Source organism: Cydia pomonella, chromosome 21, assembly GCF_033807575.1.
Source record: "Cydia pomonella isolate Wapato2018A chromosome 21, ilCydPomo1, whole genome shotgun sequence".
NCBI classification, from domain to species: domain Eukaryota; kingdom Metazoa; phylum Arthropoda; class Insecta; order Lepidoptera; family Tortricidae; genus Cydia; species Cydia pomonella.
In genome coordinates this window covers 12984548-13004749 of record NC_084723.1, presented here as the reverse complement: position 1 = coordinate 13004749, position 20202 = coordinate 12984548, and the positions used below count along the sequence as shown (strand labels likewise).

Sequence of the window (20202 nt, the reverse complement as noted above, 5' to 3'; positions counted from 1 at the left end):
CTCGGGAATGCACCTTTGAAATTAATGGACTTTAAATGAAACACCGTGTATAACTAGGCGTTTAAGCTTGATTTTGTAATGTGAACATTTTCAAGGTGATGTAGACTACGTACTCGTACTGATGTAATTATTAGGAAGTTTATTATAGAATATGCAAAATTAATTAATAATGGAATTAATTAATATTGTCGAATCAAAAAACTATAGCCTTTTTGGGAAGTATTGGAAAGTAGAATTAAAAACAAGTAAAAAGTAAAACTAATTTATTATTAAAACGTATAAAAATATATTTACAAAACCTTAAATTAAAGGAGTATTGACTGCTTTACGCGTGAAACATGATGGTAACAGTGTGCACCAAGATACATCAAGGATAGACGAAGACAGCCCACGCTAATAAAATGCAATTAATGGCAAGGCTTACACTTAATCCAATAAATAGACAAATAAATTACAAATTATAAAAGTCTCAGCAATAACGTTAGAAAAACTAGATTTGTTGACCACGGTTGTGCTGCTGTATTAGTAATAGTCTTTTTACCAACGTCAAAGTCTACTTGATTTTTTATTGAACCGACCCCAATCGTAGCCGGTTGCTCCTCAACCTCGCCTCTTTCAAATAAAGTATCTTTCGTGTCCCTTTTTTTTCTGTATGAACGTTCCTCTTCTTCGTCGTCATCTTCATATTCATCACTTTCATCATCAGTCTCATTTTCCTTGAGTTTGAATTTTGGTGGTAAAACTTTAACTTCGTCAATATTACTTTCTTCAGGTTTAATATTATCAGTCCCATCCTTGATTTGCTCTTCCAAAGAAACTACTTTTAAAGGGTTTCTAGGTTCGATGTCTTTTTTTAATTGTTCTACTACTTCAGATGGCAACTCTCCTCGGTATGGTCCAAATTGTGGCTTTTTAAGTAGTAATTCGGTAACTGACGGTACCTTGGAAGAAAACAATTTGGTTCCACTGGTTGAGGTCGAGGTGCTGCTTGAAGAGGCGGGAACAGAAACCAATGTCGAACCAGAAACAGTCTTCCCGTCGTAGGTAGTAAATGTCTGTTCTTGTGCTGGTGCTTGTTTTATAGGCTGTGGCTTATTACGTGATTTTGGGTCCGGGGGCAGATACTGAGGACTCACTCGGTCGGATTCCATTACCATATCTGGGATATCTTTATCCATATTCTTTTCACTAAAAAGCCCGTCAGTTTTTTCATCCTCTTTAACATAAAATGGATAAGGTCGTTCTTCCTTAGCATGGTTGCTGGGGAATAGTTCTGTAGTTGATTTCTCTGTATTTTCACTGATATGATCGAGCGGTGATGGTATAAACATAGGTTCGAACGACTGAGTCAAAGTTTCACTAGGAGGATAAGCGTGACTTGTTGATGGTGATGAAATACCTTGTGGTGCCTCTTCGTAGTCTTCCTCAACATCAGTATCCTGTCTTCTATTAGAACTGTCGCCGTAGTTTGTGATTCTATCCTCACCAGCCATCAGAGGTTCTCTAATGATAGGTTTGAAGCCACTCTCAACGACAATCGAATCAGGCTTGAAGCCAGTATTAACTGCTGGTTGCAGTGGCGTGGGGTCGACTGATTCACCGATGAAATCAGACGACTTAATTTCGGTTTCAGTTTTATCTGGTAGAGGTTCAACCGGTTTTATCCTGACGCGAGGCGTATTCGTTGGACGAGGTGGTTCAGGTGTTGGTCTAGGCATAACTTCAGGCCTTGGTTTGTTAGGAGCCATCTGCTGATCTAAAGGCACAGGATTTTCCATAGGCCTTCCTAGTATAATTTGTCCTGGTCGGTTCATGCTAATTTGTGGTTCACTGGGCTGCGCAATGACTAAGTCACTAAGCCCTGGGAGGGTAATTTGACTTTTGACAACGTGATTCGCTATGATGTCGCTTTTGCCAAGACTTAATGTCTGTGTCTTTATAGGCGGCTGAATATTGGATGGAGCCGGCCTGCCCATTATTATGCCCTGCATTGGTCCCGAAGGTATTTGGGGTAATTGGCTCATAGGTCCGGAATGGCTAAAACCTGGCTTCGAGGGCTTAAGTGCAGGCAATGTTTTAATTTGTGGAGGCAACGGTTTCCCCTGTGGTGGCAATGGTTTTAAATGTGTTATGCCTGGTAAATGTCCATGGTTAGACTGCATGGGTGGTCGGACCGGCGGCCCACGAATGTTCGAGTATTTCTTCTTCTGGGAATGCGTCGGCATCGATAGAGGATAACCCGGACTACTTTGGTGCCGCATTGGTGGAGGCCTGCGTAGCTTTAATTCTGGAGGTGTTTTTCTAAATGGGTGTCCCATACCTGGAGGTGTGTTTTGGCCATTAGGACGAAGTACCGCCTGCAACGTCAATGGCTTCTGGTTGGGCGGTAGCATGTAACTCTCAGGCATTTTCCCTGGCTCCACCACATATTCATCTCCTTCCCTCATGGGTTGCTCTGGTAAAAACTCCTTGACATCTTCGTGCACCTGGTACTGATGCGGTTTGGGATGATGTTTGTCACGTTGCATCTGATCCTTCATATTGGACTCTATCGTCTCGACGACCTCGATGACTTCCTTGATCTGTCCGGCGCCGATCGGCAATCCATACTCCTGGTGTAGCTGGTTGGAAGACTCCGGACGATACCGCACCTCCCCGGTGAGCTTATCGCTACTGAAATCGTTATAAGGTGGTTTCGAGTTGATTATTTTCTCGAGCCGCTTGTGCTCTAAGAAGTTATCGGGTTTGACACGACTGTGTACCTGGACGGATTCCTCTCCGAGCAAGTCAGGCGCCACCACTCGCTCGACCACGCGACTTTCCTCGCTGTCGACAGCGTCACACTCGTCAACCACGTTTATTTTCCAACCGAGATGTCGGTGGGTGAAACACTGAAACATTAAACCAACGTTAATATCCAAAACAAAATAATAGCGCAGAAATGTCACCGATCAGTTATATACAGTTCAACCTGAGCACACAGTCATGCGAAACAGAGAAGACTTGAAAGGCTGAAACAGAAAACAGAGCGAAGGTTATGTACACACAGATAGATGAGTGAGATGAAGTGATAGTGTCATATATGTGAGCTTTTACCGAGTATTATTGTCAGTTGTTCTGCAATTTTTTTTTGATATCTGATGAATATTTTAGCTTTTTATATAGCATATCTTCCATCAACAACAAATATTTGATAGTTGGTTCTATTCTAATACCGATGAAGGACGTCACTGCATGCAATCCCAATTATTTGGCTTAAAGTAGCTAAAAAAATCTTCAAAAATAAATGAAGTTGATTAAATGAAATATTTACAGTCAAGGCATTAAATATCAACACGCAAAATGCTAAAAACATGTACATACTACCTTAATGTATGGTAATAAGGTCGTATATACATATTTTTCGTACTTTGTCCGTGTCCGATAACTAATAGGTACCTTAACTATAATACAAGATGTTTTGAACTAAAATGGAAATAACACCGTATTCTCCCACCTGATGAACATGAAACCTACCATCACCCAAACCTCACCTGGTAATAGACGGTATCAGGAGTATGCTTGTCTGGGGTCCATGTGATGACCCCAGGGTCTCCCTGCTCGCAGACCAGGGTCAGAGAGCGCTGATAGGCCCCGAAGCTGGGGTATTCGTCGGCCTCGGGTCCGTCTTTGTTGGGGGTCCAGTTACAGAGGCGGCCGACGCCTGTCGGAATAAGCTCGCCGGTGCGTGAACGCCGCACGCCTGCGTAGATTTCGATGCCCTGAAATATAATAATCAATGTATTTAAACAAGACTGCAGAGCTTAGAATTAGTACAAATAATAGTTTTATTATGTTTGTATAGAAATATTTGAAGTTTGAAATCAAGTATTTTTATTCGTGACAGAATGGAGACTACAAATGCGTTAAGATTAAGATGCTATGAAAAACTAGCATATTACATATATGTATTTCCCATCACGAAACAATAATGTTCCCGACCTTTCGGAGGCATGCGCGGAGCCAAAGCCAACACGTAGACGCCCTTTCGACACTTTAATTAAATGTAAAAGGTACACCGAGCGCATGTCATATAATTATATTATTATTTGTTTAGAGAATGAACGTCGTCGTAATAATTCTGTCAAGAATTTTTAATACTATATTAAATTAGTATTAATTTGACACCGAAATTAGTATTAAAATCAGCCGATTGACCTCGTATTGATCAAGTTAGATTTTTATTTCGATAAGTATTCAATGTCATTATAAACAAAAAAAATGTACCTGTTTCTCCTCATCAGTCTTATGGAAGTACCCTCCAACCGGATCATTGGTGATGTAGAACGGATGGTACCGCGCGGGCTGCGAGGCATCCTCGCCGCCCTCGGTCACGAATGTGTACTTGCGGCCTCGGACCACGTTAATCTCCGGGATGAGCAGGCCGTTGATGTACCAGGAGATGCCCCAGCCAACGTGTCCTGGGAACAAAAAAATAAATCATACACATTTTATAATATGTTCAACTCGTTCGCGTCTTTTCTGGAAACATTGCAAAGTTGTGGGAATCTGCACACTTACAGGCGTGATACATTTCTTACCAATTCGAAACTAAAATAATTAAAATGTAATACATATGTACTCGGATCCTTAACTTTTATTGTTTCGTTTCCACAGAAGAGTTTTTTTCATGAAATGTGTTGGACCCATTTATCTGATGGTGTATTAGAATATATTCTACCCTAACAAATATTCCGTTCATAGACAAATACCTGTAATAGCAGGGTATCCTTGCTTCCCACCAGTGGGTCCCATCTGAGCGTAGAAAACGCCGTCCTCAGGTTCATTGCACTGTATCGGCGGGATTTCCCAAGGTGCCACCTTCGGTGCTGGTTTGGGAGTTGGCACTGGGTTAGGCTTGATTGCTGGCTGTAACGTAATAAGTAGGATAAATTATTACTACAAAGGCCGGGAATAGAGAAAAAGGGATTAGCCAGCCAAGTGTGATATAAATGGATGGGCCAAGCAACCGCTTTCTTTACCCTAAGTACCCAAAGATTCACTGTGTTGAAGGGTTAAGGGATAGATACGTGCTTCTCACCACCGTAACAATCCATCCTTGTGGGCTCTGGCAACCTTAGTTACCATCAGGAGTAACACTACATACCTAAAGATTAACAACAGCGATACCACGTCATAGTGTGGTGGCTCGTGGAGCCAACTTACGAGTAAAGAAGTCGTAGACGACTTCATTCAATCTGTACAACGAAAGTACTTATGTAATGGCTGTTAACATGTCGCAACTTCGAAATATGTTTGCCCAATGTTTAATTTGCCGAAATTTCACTTGACCGAAAGTGTTTTATTCAAAAACTGGTAAATTTTTTACTCTTTTAAAAGGGCAATCTGTAGAAGCCATTGGATTAGGTTAGGTTAGATTATGAACCCTCTAAAAATCCAACGGTTTCAGAAAAAAATGCGTGCGGTCAAATTAAAGTTCGGGGTTATAACCGGTTTTAAGGTTTTAAGATAAGATAGGAAACTGCAATGGCTTATTTGTTAACCAACCTTCTCTTCAGGCTGTGGTTTCCGTTGGACTTCCTGGCGTGCTGGTTCCTCCTCGCTGTGCTCGTCCTCTCCTTCCGGCATGGGGCAGTTCCACACCGGTGGTCGTCCGAATTCGATGAATTTGTCGCCCTGGAAATATTCAGGAAAATCAATGTACCTACAAAAAACTATGGGTCTATTAATAAGGGCCTAACAAATCTTACAGGCCGTTAATATTTATGGGTCTTTATCCGTTACTTTTACATTAGTATTTGATAGAAAGAGATAAATGCGGAGATCCGCAGGAGAACCAAAGTTGTCGACATAGCTCAGAGAATTGCCAGACTTAAGTGGCAGTGGGCGGGCCACATTGCTCGCAGAACCGATTGCCGATGGGGCAGAAAGGTTCTCGAGTGGCGACCCCGTTCCGGAAGACGTAGCGTGGAAAGGCCCCAGATTAAGTGGACCGACGATCTGGTTAAAATGGCGGGAAATCCTTGGGGGAGGCCTTTGTCCAGCAGTCGACGTCTTTCGACTGAGACGACGACAAAGAGATAAAATGTAGTATGAGTTAGCTAAGTTGTATTAAAAAGGGAGGAAATGAGTTTGTGGTTTTTCTGCAGCAGGGCTGTGGGTGGTGTTAATTATTTTAAATAATATATAAGCTTTTCAATATGGATGATAAATAGAGCTGAATTTGCTGTATAAATAGATGGAACTAATTAGCTCTTGGACTTAAAATTTATGGTACGCTTAAATTCGGCCAGCATGTGGAATTTGCAACAATGTTATGTAATTACCACAGTAATTTTCGCCGGTAGTTTTAATTAGATTTTCATTGTTCAGCAGCAGGGCATAAACGACACTAATGCGAGTCTATTCACCTTCGCGCAAAAAAAAAAACTTTTTTTTTGTTTTGACTCTATAAGAAAGAAGTTAAGTATTTTTGTAGACAAGTACCCCTAGTGTAAATTTATTCGATAGCGAGACGTGACGTACGCGTTTGCGTTAAGTCTATTGTATGGGATTTTGAGTTTCCAAAACGTTCCGCTTGGCGCGCTGTTTCTAAATCCCATACTAAATGAGACTTAACGCAAACGCGTAAATAAATTTACACTGGGGGTAACGGTATAAAGTTTTGGTATTAAAAGAAAGACCATATCAGTTTTGTTTTCTTAAAACTTCCGTTTTATGTAATTTTGAGTTAAATAGTCAATAAAATATAGTTTTTTTTGGATCCTAAAGAAAGATAAAGCTTTTACGCTAATGTAGGTACTTATGCGAGGCAACGGCAATATTAAACTGTAATAATACATAAACAGAACGTATATACCTACTTATACTACATGATAACGGTAATCAATATTCACGAAAATGTAAAATATAAAACATAGTTTTATTTGAAACTATATTTGAAATTTTATCATAACTATCTAGGGGCTTCCACGAACATGAAACTTCGTAGAATATCTGTTATTATTCTTCTTGCATTATTGGAGTAACAGAGATGCTGATACATGAATTTCGATTGTCAAATTCACAGTAGGCCCTTGCCTTATAATGAAAACAAAAACAAGTTAAGATAGCACCTTTTCACGTTTCTGGACTTGAGATATTGGTCTCGCGGGGGCTGTTGTCCTTTAATTTCATTTAAGTTTTTTCGCAGGCTGGAAAGAGTTTCTGTAGTACTGGACTTTGACAGTAACTTATTGTTTTTTCTATTAAGTGGTAAAGATGTGCAACGTACATTTGGCTTGGAAAACAGCCAATTGAAAAACTAGTAGAAAAGGAGCTGGACCCTAATTTCATCTTTCCACCGCGATATCAATAGTATTTAACTATTGTGAATAAAAAACGCCAGCTGATTGCAAATAGTCTATGACAAAGTTTCAATCAGAATGTGATTTTTTAAGTGTTTAGGTGGCTGCCGTTTTTCAACCCACCAACGGAGCTGTAGCTGACGTCTACGAGGGCTCATTACCCTTAAGCACTTTATAAGTTATCGCTCGGGATGCTATAATAATAATAATTCAGCCTATATACGTCCCACTGTTGGGCACAGGCCTCCTCTCATGCGCGAGAGGGCTCGGGCTATAGTCCCCACGCTAGCCCAATGCGGATTGGGGACTTCACATACACCTTTGAATTTCTTCGCAGATGCATGCAGGTTTCCTCACGATGTTTTCCTTCACCGGAAAGCTAGTGGTAAATATCAAATGATATTTCGTACATAAGTTCCGAAAAACTCATTGGTACGAGCCAGGATTTGAACCCGCGACCTCCGGATTGAAAGTCGGATGCTATAGTCATTTAAATCTATCTATAATATCTGTGTTATGGGTCAAGTGCAAGATATATAAAAAAGTAATCGGGAAGAAGATTGATCGCTAGCGTCACAGTTCGTCTCACCATAAGCTTGAAGGTTTCTCTTGAATACTACCTTCAACTGACAACGTGTTATCGTTGACATATAGTCAAAGAATTTATTTTCCGACCTATTTTGTACCTTATTACAATGACAATCAATATAAAAGTCGCTAGAGACCTCATACTATTGTCCCTATGACAAGTACAAAAGGTAGGAAATTAGATTATTTGGCTGTACCTTGGTAAAATTCATTCCTATAACCGAAATGATCAGCTGACAAGCGTTCGTCGAGACAGTCAAATCCAATTCATCAGTAGCTCGTAGACTCTTCAGACTGTTGACATACCTTGGAAAGTAATGATAGGACGCTTAGTTTCTGGAGTTCAATGGTCTAATGGCTCAGATAATAGACTGACTGCTGTTGGTCAAAACTGGCAGATCCAGCTAATCATCAGCTCGCAAGCTACACTAGAAGTTGACATACCTTGGTAAAGAGATGATGGTAGAACATTTCGTTCTTGGAGGTCAAGAGTCCAATGGCCCAGATGATTGGCTGACTAGTGTTGGTTAAAACAGGCAGATCCAGCTCATCATCAGCTCGAAGGCTCATCAGGAGGTTGACATACCTTGGTAAAGTGGTGATGGTAGGACACTTCGTTTTTAGAGTTCAAAGGTCCAATGGCCCAGATGATAGGTTGGCTTGTGTTGGTCAGGAAAGGTAGATCCAGCTCATCAGCAGCTCGCAGGCTTCTCTGGAAGGTCACGATGCTGTAGCCATTGACGAGCGCGGCGTTGAGCAGCCGGATGGAATTGGTGCCGTCCTAAAAACAGTTGGTCATTACTTAAAGCTGTTAAATAAAATTATTTATAATCGGACCACAGGTAAAAACATAAAAGATGTTATGGTAATACATGATTCATTTCAGCAGTTTATTTCATTATGTATGTTAAATCAAATATATATTGATATATCAACAATCTGCTAAGCCATTCTTCCATCAATCAAACAAAAACTCAAAGAGGGTGCGGAGTATTTAGGGTCGGCAACGCGCATGTAACTCCTCCAGAATTGCAGGGGTGCATAGGCTAAGGAGACTGCTTACCATCAGGCGGGCCGTATGCTTGTTTCGAAATTTTCTTTTATAATTGTATCGACGTAGTATAAAATTAGTGTTGAATCGGTCTTGATCGCCTTCCAAAACATTCCATTAAAAATCACTCTAAAATTGTTTATTAGGAATTTTTGAAATTATGAACCTTCCCAGCTAAAAGTTTAAGCTTCGAAATTAAATATTCGGTTAAATATTTCTTTGAAGTAATCGCTATGCTAAATTTTATCGTTTTTTAAGTTAGAGTCCATTCTGAAAGTAACATTCTAGTTCACAACTTAAATCTGCTTATTATTGTTTGTTCTTGCGTATTATATTAATTTGAATGCAAAAGAAATGTTCATACCAATATAATTAATATTGAAATTCTTGTCTTTTAAGCGATATCCATAATTTAAAATCTCAGCTTAATTTGACTTTAACACTACACTACTCCCAAAGCGTTTCACTTGCATTTATTGTTGCGCGCAAAACGCGCTGCGAGTCATGTCAAGTTCGAATCATATCAATAACAAATTAACTTGTGATCTACATAGTTTGAATTGGTCTCCTTGGCATGTCGAATAGTTTTCAATTGGCCCCTAGCCAAACTGAGACAGTCTCGGCGATGCCTGCGCGGGACGTCCAATGAAATGTTGAGAATACTTGACGAGCACTTCCAATTCCCAATTAAAAGGAAAACCAACTCTACGAAAGACGTTTTAAGACTCAAATTTAAATATCTTTGTACTGTCAGAACTTTCGCGATTTTGGGAAGTAAATGGAATAGTCTAATAGTTCTGGCGTCATACTATAATTATATTTTATGTTACATAACTGTCTACGAAGTAAAGCTTAATTTCCATAGGATTCAGCAATTGTACTGTCGCCTTCAGATATATCGGAGCCTGGGTGCAAGGTTATCTCTTGATAATAGCGACTGTTCAGTTATATAACACCTAGACCTCTTCAAAATATCTGATAGCGATACATTCCTGCCGAGTTATCAAAATTATTAAGTCATGTGTATTTTTAACACCTTCACGTCACGGTTCACGTCAAAATAGGTATTTCATACTAACTCTTCATATGTCTTTAGGGCTTTTTCGCGGTGTTTTATAGCCTTTTGCTTTACTGGAGCCTGATTCTGATTGAAGAATTCGAATGGAATTTCGACACGACCTTGGAGATCGCTCGCGCTGATCGATACAGTTATGCGATAGGTGTCAATACATATTTGACAACTTGTTCCGGTTTGATTTTATTTTAAACTTGAAGATCGCCTTCGTTGATTGGTGAATGCGAATTGGTGAAGTCGTGCGTGAGATGCGCGCCATCATTCACCAAGACAATCGTCAAGGTCATGTCAAAACCAGTTCAAACGCATAAAAAACTGTTAAATTAGAATCGACCTCTATGTGTGTGAAGATTGGGTAATGTAGTACTTAATTAGCTTTGGGTAAAGAACATGGTAATTGGTGAGGAGTTCAATTTGTTTTCTTGTACAATCTTAGTAAGCGAACATGTGAAATATTTCGTTCCAATACCAACCTACATGATTTTTAACCATTTTCAATAAATGAAACTGTAATTTAAGTAAACAAATAGACTTTTTTGGAGTATGAGATTTCAGTTTAATTTAAATTTAGTATTTATCGGTTTATATTTAGGTTAGTTATTTATTTTATTATTATGTCATATGTCATTTTTATGTTACGTAAGTAAGTGATTAAATAAGTAAATATTCATTATTGTGCACAATACAGTTAAAAATACACAGGAGATGAAATACAGTTAAAAGTAAGGTTACAACAGGCGGTCTTATCGCTAAATAGCCATCTCGTCCAAACAACCTTTGTGTAGCAGGAAACTATGAACTTACAAATATTGAACGGGTAGTGCCGATATACATATAATTCAACAAACTGAACACGCAAACAATTATATACTTTAATATAATAAGATTAATTTATTTAATATTGTATGTTGTTTAAATGTACTTGTATTTTTGCGATAAAGTAATAAAGGGATAATGCAGTTAAGATACTTTTGCAAGATTGAATTTTATTATTATTATAGCATATCTTGTATCCCACCACTGGGCAATTTCTTAAAAAAAATGCAAATCTATTCCTAATCCTCTAAGATACAGACCTTAATTACACCTAACGCTTTACCCTTTTATTGATGGGTCTACTGGAAGAAACGATTAGGGAACATTAAAGCTGCGTGCTTCGCATTCCAATGTGCTCGTTAGCAACCACATTTACTGATCAAATAACGGGGACAGTATAACTCTAGCTTAGAATTTATAAATAATAAAGCTATGTGAAAATAAACTAAGTAGTGCGAAATATTGTAACGATGGAGCTATAAGGCCCCATACGATTTATGTTTTTTGGATTGTTAAACCTGTAAGTACTCCCACCTTGATAACATTAATGTGATCGTATAGCTAGCGCTGTCTATTTCAGCTTCAGATTTTCAACTATGTACGAAATTTCGCACTTCTTTACGCATTCCTATTTTTTGTATGCATAAATTACTATTTAGCTACACCCTTTAAACTTACTTAACTTCATTTCTTTACATGTTTTCTTCTCTTATTTCTCACTCTCGCCCTCTTTCAATTTCACTTTCTCTTTCTATTGAAAAACGTCAGAGGATAAATAGTAACGGACCTAGAATACAGCCTTGTGGTATGCCTCTATCAACAGGCTAAACTATATGAAAATGGGCGGATCCAAGGCTTCTGACCTCGACAAGCCAACGGTTAAAAGATAACTATGGAAACATTTTCCTGCAGCATGTAGACTGTAGTATAGTTTCGACAGCAAGACCATATTGAGGCAGTCAAATGCTTTGGTAAAGTCAAGTACAAACTTGCGTTTGAAGTCGCCAGCAACATGCTGAGGCAATTTCGTAAAAAATATTCTTTTTACGTTTTTCTTACTCGTACAATTCAATTGTCTCGTTTTTGTTTACGAATAAAAAATATTTCTATTTGTACTTACCACAAATACTTCATCGGGACATGAGCCCCTCACGCCCGCGCACTGGCTTTTCGCGTCTAAATAGTAATCTACAGCAAATCCCTTCAGCGTGCTTTTGTCCACCCACGCCACCGCTACGTCACCGCCAACCATCTGGGAGTGGTGAGGGTCACCAGAGATGCCGAAAGACATGTATTCGCCATCCTCTGTAATGAAATAAGAGTTATTTATTGAAACGCGAAAATAAATGTAGACTTACTCTTTTATAATTCCTTGCCGATATCGTACATTCAACTTCAACTTCAACATTTATTCAGCAAATAGGCCACAAGGGCACTTTTACACGTCAACATGGAATTTACTTACAAGCAAAAACAAGCACATGTTGATGTGCTTGTTGATGAATTGTATTTTATAATTGTTGAATTATAAAATACAATTGTATTATACTCAAATTGTTTATTATACTCAAAAATAAAGTCAGCTTAAACAGACCAGTCTCCACAAAGAGCATCATGAGTATGACGCGTATCTCAGCCATCGCCTCCCTCAACCTTCATTCGGGAAAGTGGCGACCCGATCAACGACGCCACCGTAAGCAAAGACTTTTAAGACATTCATTTCAACTTTCACGCTTTTCACCACTTCACACATTATGTTTTACAAGATGACTCACGCTAGGCCGGGCCGGGCCTGGGTCGAAGCGTCCGACACGTCATTTTCTATGACGGCTGATCAATGATCATTTAGTGCTTTCCATAGAAAACGAAGCGCCGGAAGCTCCAGCCCATCCCCAGCCCGGTTTAGCGTTAGTCATCCTTAACGGGACTGAGAAAAAAAGTTCGTATACGCGATGGAGTTAATTTACTTAAAGTAAATAATAACGTGTGAAGTGGTGAATTTCGTACATATCTTTATTTAATTTTTGACAGAGTTAGGATATTTCTTACTAGGTATTTTCCTGCAAAGGTTTTCGGTTACAAGGGCTGACCCAAGTTTTGTACTAAGGCTGGCAAAACAATTTGTTAATAGCAAAATGCGCGAAGTTCAAAATTTACCTATATGGAAATAATTCCAAACAGGTCTCATTTTTGTTAAATTCAGTTCTGATGCATGCAATTCAGTCATGAGGGATTGAGGGATTCTCAAATATTATAGGTATCAATTTTGAAGTCCATTTTTCTTTTCTTTTATTCTATTTTGTATCTGAAAAAGGTCAACCAACTCTAGTAGTTCAATCTAAAGTAATATTAATTTACCTTTATTGTATTGAAAGCAAGTAAAGTAGCTACGGTCTGCCGAGTTCTAATACTTACGATATGATTCTCTGAACCGTGCAACAAATAAATACATCGTTATTATCTTCAAGATTCTAGACTATTAGTACTTGTACTTAAAAGTAAATAGCTCTAATGTACCATCAGCCGTAAAAGTGCATGGTGACTTTTTCAATGAACTCATTAATAATTTCTCCATGCTATTTTGTAGCTCACTGAAGTGCTGGTGGCCTAGTGGTGACTTTCAATCCGGAGGTCGCGGCTGGCTCGTACCAATGAGTTTTTCGGAACTTATGTACAAAATATCATTTGATATTTACCAGTTGCTTTTCGGTGAAGGAAAACATCGTGAGGAAAGGGGAGTAATCCTAATAAGGACTAGCTTACCCTCTGGGTTGGAGGGTCAGATGGCAGTCGCTTTCGTAAAAACTAGTGCCTACACCAATTCTGGGGATGAGTAACCAAGCGGACCACAGGCTCCCATGAGCTGTGGAAAAATGCCGGGAAAACGCGAGGAAGATGTACTGTACAAATAAAGAAACTCTATTTGCTAAAAGGCATTCGCGTTATCTTGTAGGTAACTATTAAGGAATATGTATTGACTAGCTTTTGCCCGCGGCTTAGTCTGTTTGAAAATATTAATTTGGGTAGGTTATTTTTTATCCAATCTACTTTTTATTAATTCCCCATAGAAACTTCCTTATTTGAGAGACAACTGTAACGCCTTGAAAAAGTGTAAAGGCAATCATTCAATTTGAGCATATTGCTTACATCAATTATCAGGCAATGTGTCACTTATCCCACTTTCGGGGTGGAAGTGAGATAATTTTCACCCTCTTAAGGGTGTTTCGGGATGAAAACTACCCTGTGTCCTTTCCCGGGACTCGAACTATCTCTATATTAAATCTCAATTCGATATTTCGATTCCGCGATTTAAGCGTGAAGAGGTAACAGACATACAGACAGATAGACTTTCACATTTTTTTAATATGTATCCTCTCCTTGTATCGTGTTCCTCATTGCAGTCATTGCTCAGGGTCGTGGCCTCCATGAATTATTTTGTGGACCAACGCCTTCCACTTGTTGCGGTCTTCAGCAGTATGTAACGCATCGTGGACCCCTGATTTTGCGTTGTCGCGGATCTGATCTGACCAGCGCATTGGGCTTCTTCCTCATGGACGTCTTCCCTGTACTTCTACTTTTCCCGTTAGGAGGAGCATTTCCAGGTAGTCATTTTTCTTCCTGGCTATGTAACTGTTATTCCGGTGTTTCCTACATTGACCTTACACGAAATGCAATGTGAGAGAGCAGAATGAGGCCTCATGGCAATTATGGTCGTCGAAGCGTAATCTCAGGATAATCGGTCATGGACTGGGTATAAGCGACATTGCTGATTGGTTTGGCGTAATAATACGGCAGACGATATTTAGGCACACTACACACTGTTAGCTGATTGTTCGAAAACCTTATTACGAAGATAATTTCCAACATTTGCGAAGTATAAGCACACAGCTTACTCACCCAGTTTAGACACCAGCTGCAGCACGATGCTGTCTCCAGCAACGGCCCAACGGACTTCAAAGGCCAGGTCGTCGTACAAGACTTCGCAGTTCAGCTTTGACTGAAAACAAAAATAATATAAGTCAGTATCTGCTATAGATATAACCCTTGATTTGGACTGATTTACTTTATGGCATGATGTTCATCTTCACTCCCTAGAACCTAAATAGTCATGTACTGTGCGCTTTAAGAGGAATTTCCGCCCGCGGTCGCTTCGGCTGTGAGCTTCCTGCCGAGGTTTTCCCGAGGGGCTAAAGTATGGGGTTCTTCAGAAACGGAGTGTTAAGGTTTTTAAAGGGTCGACAACGACTACGGTGACTGCGTACGTACGAGCAGGCGGGCCGTATGCTTGTTTACCACCGACATGGTATAAAAAAAACCGCCTTTCCGCCTTTTAAAATGCATCAAATTGCGTAAAAATATTTTCCATAATGGTAGGAAGATGAGGAATACGGTTATATGGAGAAGTGTTTTTCCCTTTCCTCTTAACCTCAGACAGTCCCTTTTCCCATCCCCCATAATTCCCCATCAAATTATGTCCTTTTTACGACACCTCTATCGTTTTTTCGTTCCATAGTGGCCAGATAGTATTTATTTAAGTCGAATTGCATCATTTTTAAAAGCTAGCTTACTTCAAACTTACAGATATATAGGGGCATATAGACACCTCATCCCGGCCGTGTGGGGCGTGGTCATCTTGTGCATAAAGCTCTGGTTTTCGAGGATAGCGGTGCCGTTATATAGCGGTCGCTCCAGACAAAATACTACTCCATCCATATTTAGCCGTATTTTAGCTTAAGTGGAAAAGGGACGGCCGCTTCTCCATACAAACGTAGTCCCCATTTTACTCTCTGCATATTGATATTATGGAAATTATTTTTACATAATTTGATGTATATTAACAATAGCTATGAAGCCTTTGACTTTTTTCGATTGTTTGATTATTGTACAAATTAGGAGCGAAACTCCTAAATCTTGAAAATTCAAAAAATTAAAACCCTATGTTTAATGGCCCTGGTAAATATACAACAAATTGTGTCAAAATATTTTCAATTATGCTCATATCCTGAGCGGAAAATGAGGACTACATTTGAATGAAAAGGCGATTTCGCGTGGGTCCTCAACTTTCGTCTTAAAGTCGATATATACGCAACCGTAACTCGTAGATACCACATGCATATGAAAACATACTCATAGCTACTACCACATTTACGTACTTGTAGCCAACATTTCTTGAAGGCCGAGCGGTATAATTTTCTAGTAGATTTGCAAGGGCCAGCCAATGACGCGGCGAAGGGTAATCGAGTGTGCGGCCCTTTGCCCATCGGCCTAAGTCAAGAGTGGTTGAGAGTTTTATATTAGAGATTGTTAAGAAAATTATTTAATACCTACAGTAGAACCTCTTTTATATTTAGCCTTACTCATCCGAACGCTTATTTACTTTACTAAACTCTTAATTAACCGAACTTGGACAAAAAACAATACACATTAATTAATTATATGAAAAAACAATTAAGTTATTCTTTCTTTTTTTCTATCAAATAATATATTTCTTTCTAAGAAATACAACCTATATAAATTATACATATATTGTTAGCGATGCACCGGATAGTAAATTTGCTGGATGGTGGTTTACATTGAATCTAAAAACCACACGGCCATAATCGAAGTTGTTTATTTAAAAAATACACACGTAACATTTGCGTAACACATTAATAATATTTGTTTATAGCAAAATAAACGAGCCAACGGTCGTGCACTACCAATACTATACCATATAGGGTTGCCATACGTCCCGTGTATACGGGACTACCACCGTATTGAAAGATCGCATCCCGTATTTTTACCTGTCCCATTTTTGTCCCGTATATCAATACCGCTTTAGAATCCGTACATAAATGGTGAAAATCATCTCAATTCAACCAGTTTGTTTACCTATTTAACTAAACAAAAGCTATGTAAAGGGTGTAGCAGGATAGCCTAGGAAAAATTGCCCCCAGCGATTTTGGGCCGAAACTGTAATCAAACGATGCCTTTTGAGGAGGTTATACTCTGCACAAAGTTTCATCCCTCTGTTACCCTCTGGGGGTGAAAAATACCCGATTAACCCCAAAACTGTTTTAATTATTTTTTCCTAAACTATGAAAGTGACGAATTTCTAATTTTGTACAAATATTAATAAGACTAAAAGCTATGTGCAAAAAAAATATTAACCCCCTAACCATTGAAATTCTTGTAAAAAAAACAAAAATAAAAAAAGAATCATTCTGTATATCAAGTTTGGCTCATGGTACACACACCATTTTTTTTTCAAAAATGAAGCAATTTATATTCTACATTATACAAAAGTTTCATGGACCTAATCCAGAAGGAACATTGCGAAATTAAATTAAACGTATTATTTCGTAGCCACTAATCATTATACTCGTATCATGCTTAATACGCAACGTCTCGGTCCCGAAACCAAAATAATTTTAAAAAAATCGGCCAAGAGCATTTCGGGCCACGCTCAGTGTAGGGTTCCGTAGTTACTCTTCCGTCACAATAAGCTAAACTGGAGCTTAAAGTATAGTAAATTGTTAACCAAGGGATGAAACAGTACCTTTCACGCTAGTTAAACAAATAGGCAAATTTGCATAATCAGTACCTAATTAAAGTAAGTCTTTTTACTATGAAGGGGAAACTTTTTGCGATAACTCAAAAACAGCTAAACTGATCATGTCCGCTATAGTTTTTATTAAATGTCTTTCTTAAGCACTACTTTTACGATTTTTTTCATATTTTTTGGACCTATGGTTCAAAAGTTAGAGGGGGGGGACACTTATTTTTTTTTATTTCGGAGCGATTATGTCCGAATATATTCACTTTATCAAAAAATGTTTGTTGAAGACCCCTATTAGTTTTGAAATACCTTTCCAACAATACCCCACACTGTAGGATTGAAGCAAAAAGAAAATTCACCCCCACTTTACGTGTAGGGGAGGAAACCAAAAAAAAATTAAATTTTTAGATTTTATTGTACGACTGTCGGCTTTATTGATTTATATATCCATGCCGAATTTCAGCTTTCTAGCACTAACGACCACGGAGCAAAGCCTCGGACAGACAGACAGACAGACAGACAGACAGATAGACGGACATGGCGAAACTATAAGGGTTCCTAGTTGACTACGGAACCCTAAAAATGTTTTTATAAATACAAATGTGTTTGATTCATACTTCTTTATCCCCACCTTTTTCAAATCGGGCACGAGCAGCGGTCCGATCGCAAGCCATTGTTTATTAATAATGCAAGGCTCTTAGTGGGAGTTCAATGAATAGTACGCACCAAAGAGCCAATACATATTAATTTCGCAATGTTCCTTCTGGAGTAGGTCCATGAAACTTTTGTATAATGTAGAATATAAACTGGTTCATTTTTGAAAAAAAAATGGTGTGTGTACCATGAGCCAAACTTGATATACAGAATGATTCTTTTTTTATTTTTGTTTTTTTTACAAGAATTTCAATGGTTAGGGGGTTAATATTTTTTTTGCACATAGATTTTAGTCTTATCAATATTTGTACAAAATTTGAAATTCGTCACTTTCATAGTTTAGGAAAAAATAATTAAAACAGTTTTGGGATTAATCGGGTCTTTTTCACCCCCAGGGGGTAACAGAGGGATGAAACTTTGTGCAGAGTATAACCTCCCCAAAAGGCATCGTTTGATTACAGTTTCGGCCCAAAATCGCTGGGGGCAATTTTTCCTAGGCTATCCTGCTACACCCTTTATGTGATTAGTTGTAAACACGATTCCTGACCTGAATAAACGCTTTTTTCCAGATGTTTTATATTTCAACTTTAGTAAGGCGTCACATATTACTATACAGTAAGTAATTTTTTATGTAAAAAGAGGTATTATTTTTATTAAATTTCGTACTGCTACAGACGCAGGAATATGCTGTCAGTTTCCTGATAAATAAAAGAAGAGATGTATTTTATTCATGGCATATACGAATCAAGTTTGATTTTAATTAAAACATTAACCAAAGTTTATTACATCAGACCACTAACATTATCTAATATCGAGGCCAGTGCATCAAGCTAACTTTAGACTTATAAATAAACAACATATTAACATATTAGTGAGAGCTAAGTTTGCCAACAAAAATGATGGCAAAGGTCAATGGAGATGAAAAACATTTAGGAGGCGAATAAGGTTTTTTGAACCTAAACGGATATGGAATAGAGGTCAACATTGATTGTCATTGAGTTGCAGCGCTTAATAGTGACATGAGCAAGCTTGATCACAGATATAGTATGTGAATAGATGGTGTATCTATTACCGTATGAAAACGAACGAACTCTTTTTTAATGGGAATTTTTGTATTATTCATAATCAGAATTAGGAGCTCTTTCGGCCCCAAAAGAAGAAGTGTCCCTAATTTTCATACATTCATCGTTCCTTCCATTTGGTTACCGTCATACTCACACAAAGTAACAATAACTAACATAAGGTATAATGGTAACTAAATGGAATAAGACATCTCGCGATAATATATTTCTTCTTGTAGGATTGAAAGAATAAAAATAACATAATGAAATATAAAAGTGAAGAGTGCAATTTTAAATAAAATGTCACTATCACTAAACAAATACCACTATCCTGCTCTTACCCACTATCCTGTTGTTGTTAGCCTTTTACAAACAAAATGTTTTTTTTTTATAACGCAAGTAAAGTTGAAAAATACAGTAGGGATGCTGACTTGCTGAGACACCTCTAGAATTTTTTTACCACTACATATATATTCATTATTCTTACACTAAACTTAGTTTATTTATCCCAATTTGCTTATCAAGTACCTGTTCACTAAAAATATAATCAAATTCGAGAAATGAAGCATAACATGATAAAATGAACTTGAATTTACTCCTAAAATAACATTTGATTTAAATTCAGAACATAAAAAGATCATAGAATACAATTTGATCCCGAATGTATCTATATGTTCTACGTTCTATACAAAATATGGTCGTTAGCACCTACACTCGTTTGAGTGGTCTATGTTAGTTATATACCTGTGAACATGAGCATGCAAGATAAAGCTCGAAGATACACTATCGCATGAGATTGCACCGATCTTATGCAGTTGCAATAAAGTTCACATTAGTGCAACCTGTCACTAAAATTAGGTCAAGGCCATATACCATCCATATTCGGCCATTTTCACATATATCTCGCGGTTTTGGTCATCATTAAGATGTATTTAAGTTAATTTATCTGTCTGTCAGTGTTAAAAGGATACCTTGATAATTTTAAACGTTTTAGGTACTAGACTTAAAATAGATACAGTATTTCGTAATTTGTTTTTTTTTTTAACCTTGCTCATCAACATTTTAAAGCAGTT

The 20202-nt window shown here is 38.2% G+C and overlaps 1 protein-coding gene across 4 annotated transcripts in view; it reads right to left on the bottom strand.

The window, feature by feature from the left end:
• Positions 1-248: 248 nt before the first annotated feature.
• The window catches only part of LOC133529699 (protein Skeletor, isoforms B/C), a 102348-nt gene continuing 82394 nt past the window's right edge, over positions 249-20202 (bottom strand). For 2 of the 4 annotated variants that reach the window (XM_061867482.1, XM_061867483.1), the window contains 8 exons: positions 14774-14873; positions 11997-12181; positions 8521-8715; positions 5548-5676; positions 4752-4908; positions 4267-4460; positions 3534-3761; positions 249-2891 (listed from right to left, as the gene is read on the bottom strand). In XM_061867482.1, coding sequence (XP_061723466.1) covers positions 459-2891; positions 3534-3761; positions 4267-4460; positions 4752-4908; positions 5548-5676; positions 8521-8715; positions 11997-12181; positions 14774-14873 — 3621 coding nt within the window. In that variant the 3' untranslated portion in view covers positions 249-458. The remainder of the gene's footprint in view (positions 2892-3533; positions 3762-4266; positions 4461-4751; positions 4909-5547; positions 5677-8520; positions 8716-11996; positions 12182-14773; positions 14874-20202) is intronic. The other 2 variants (XM_061867484.1, XM_061867485.1) reach the window with 2 other exon arrangements.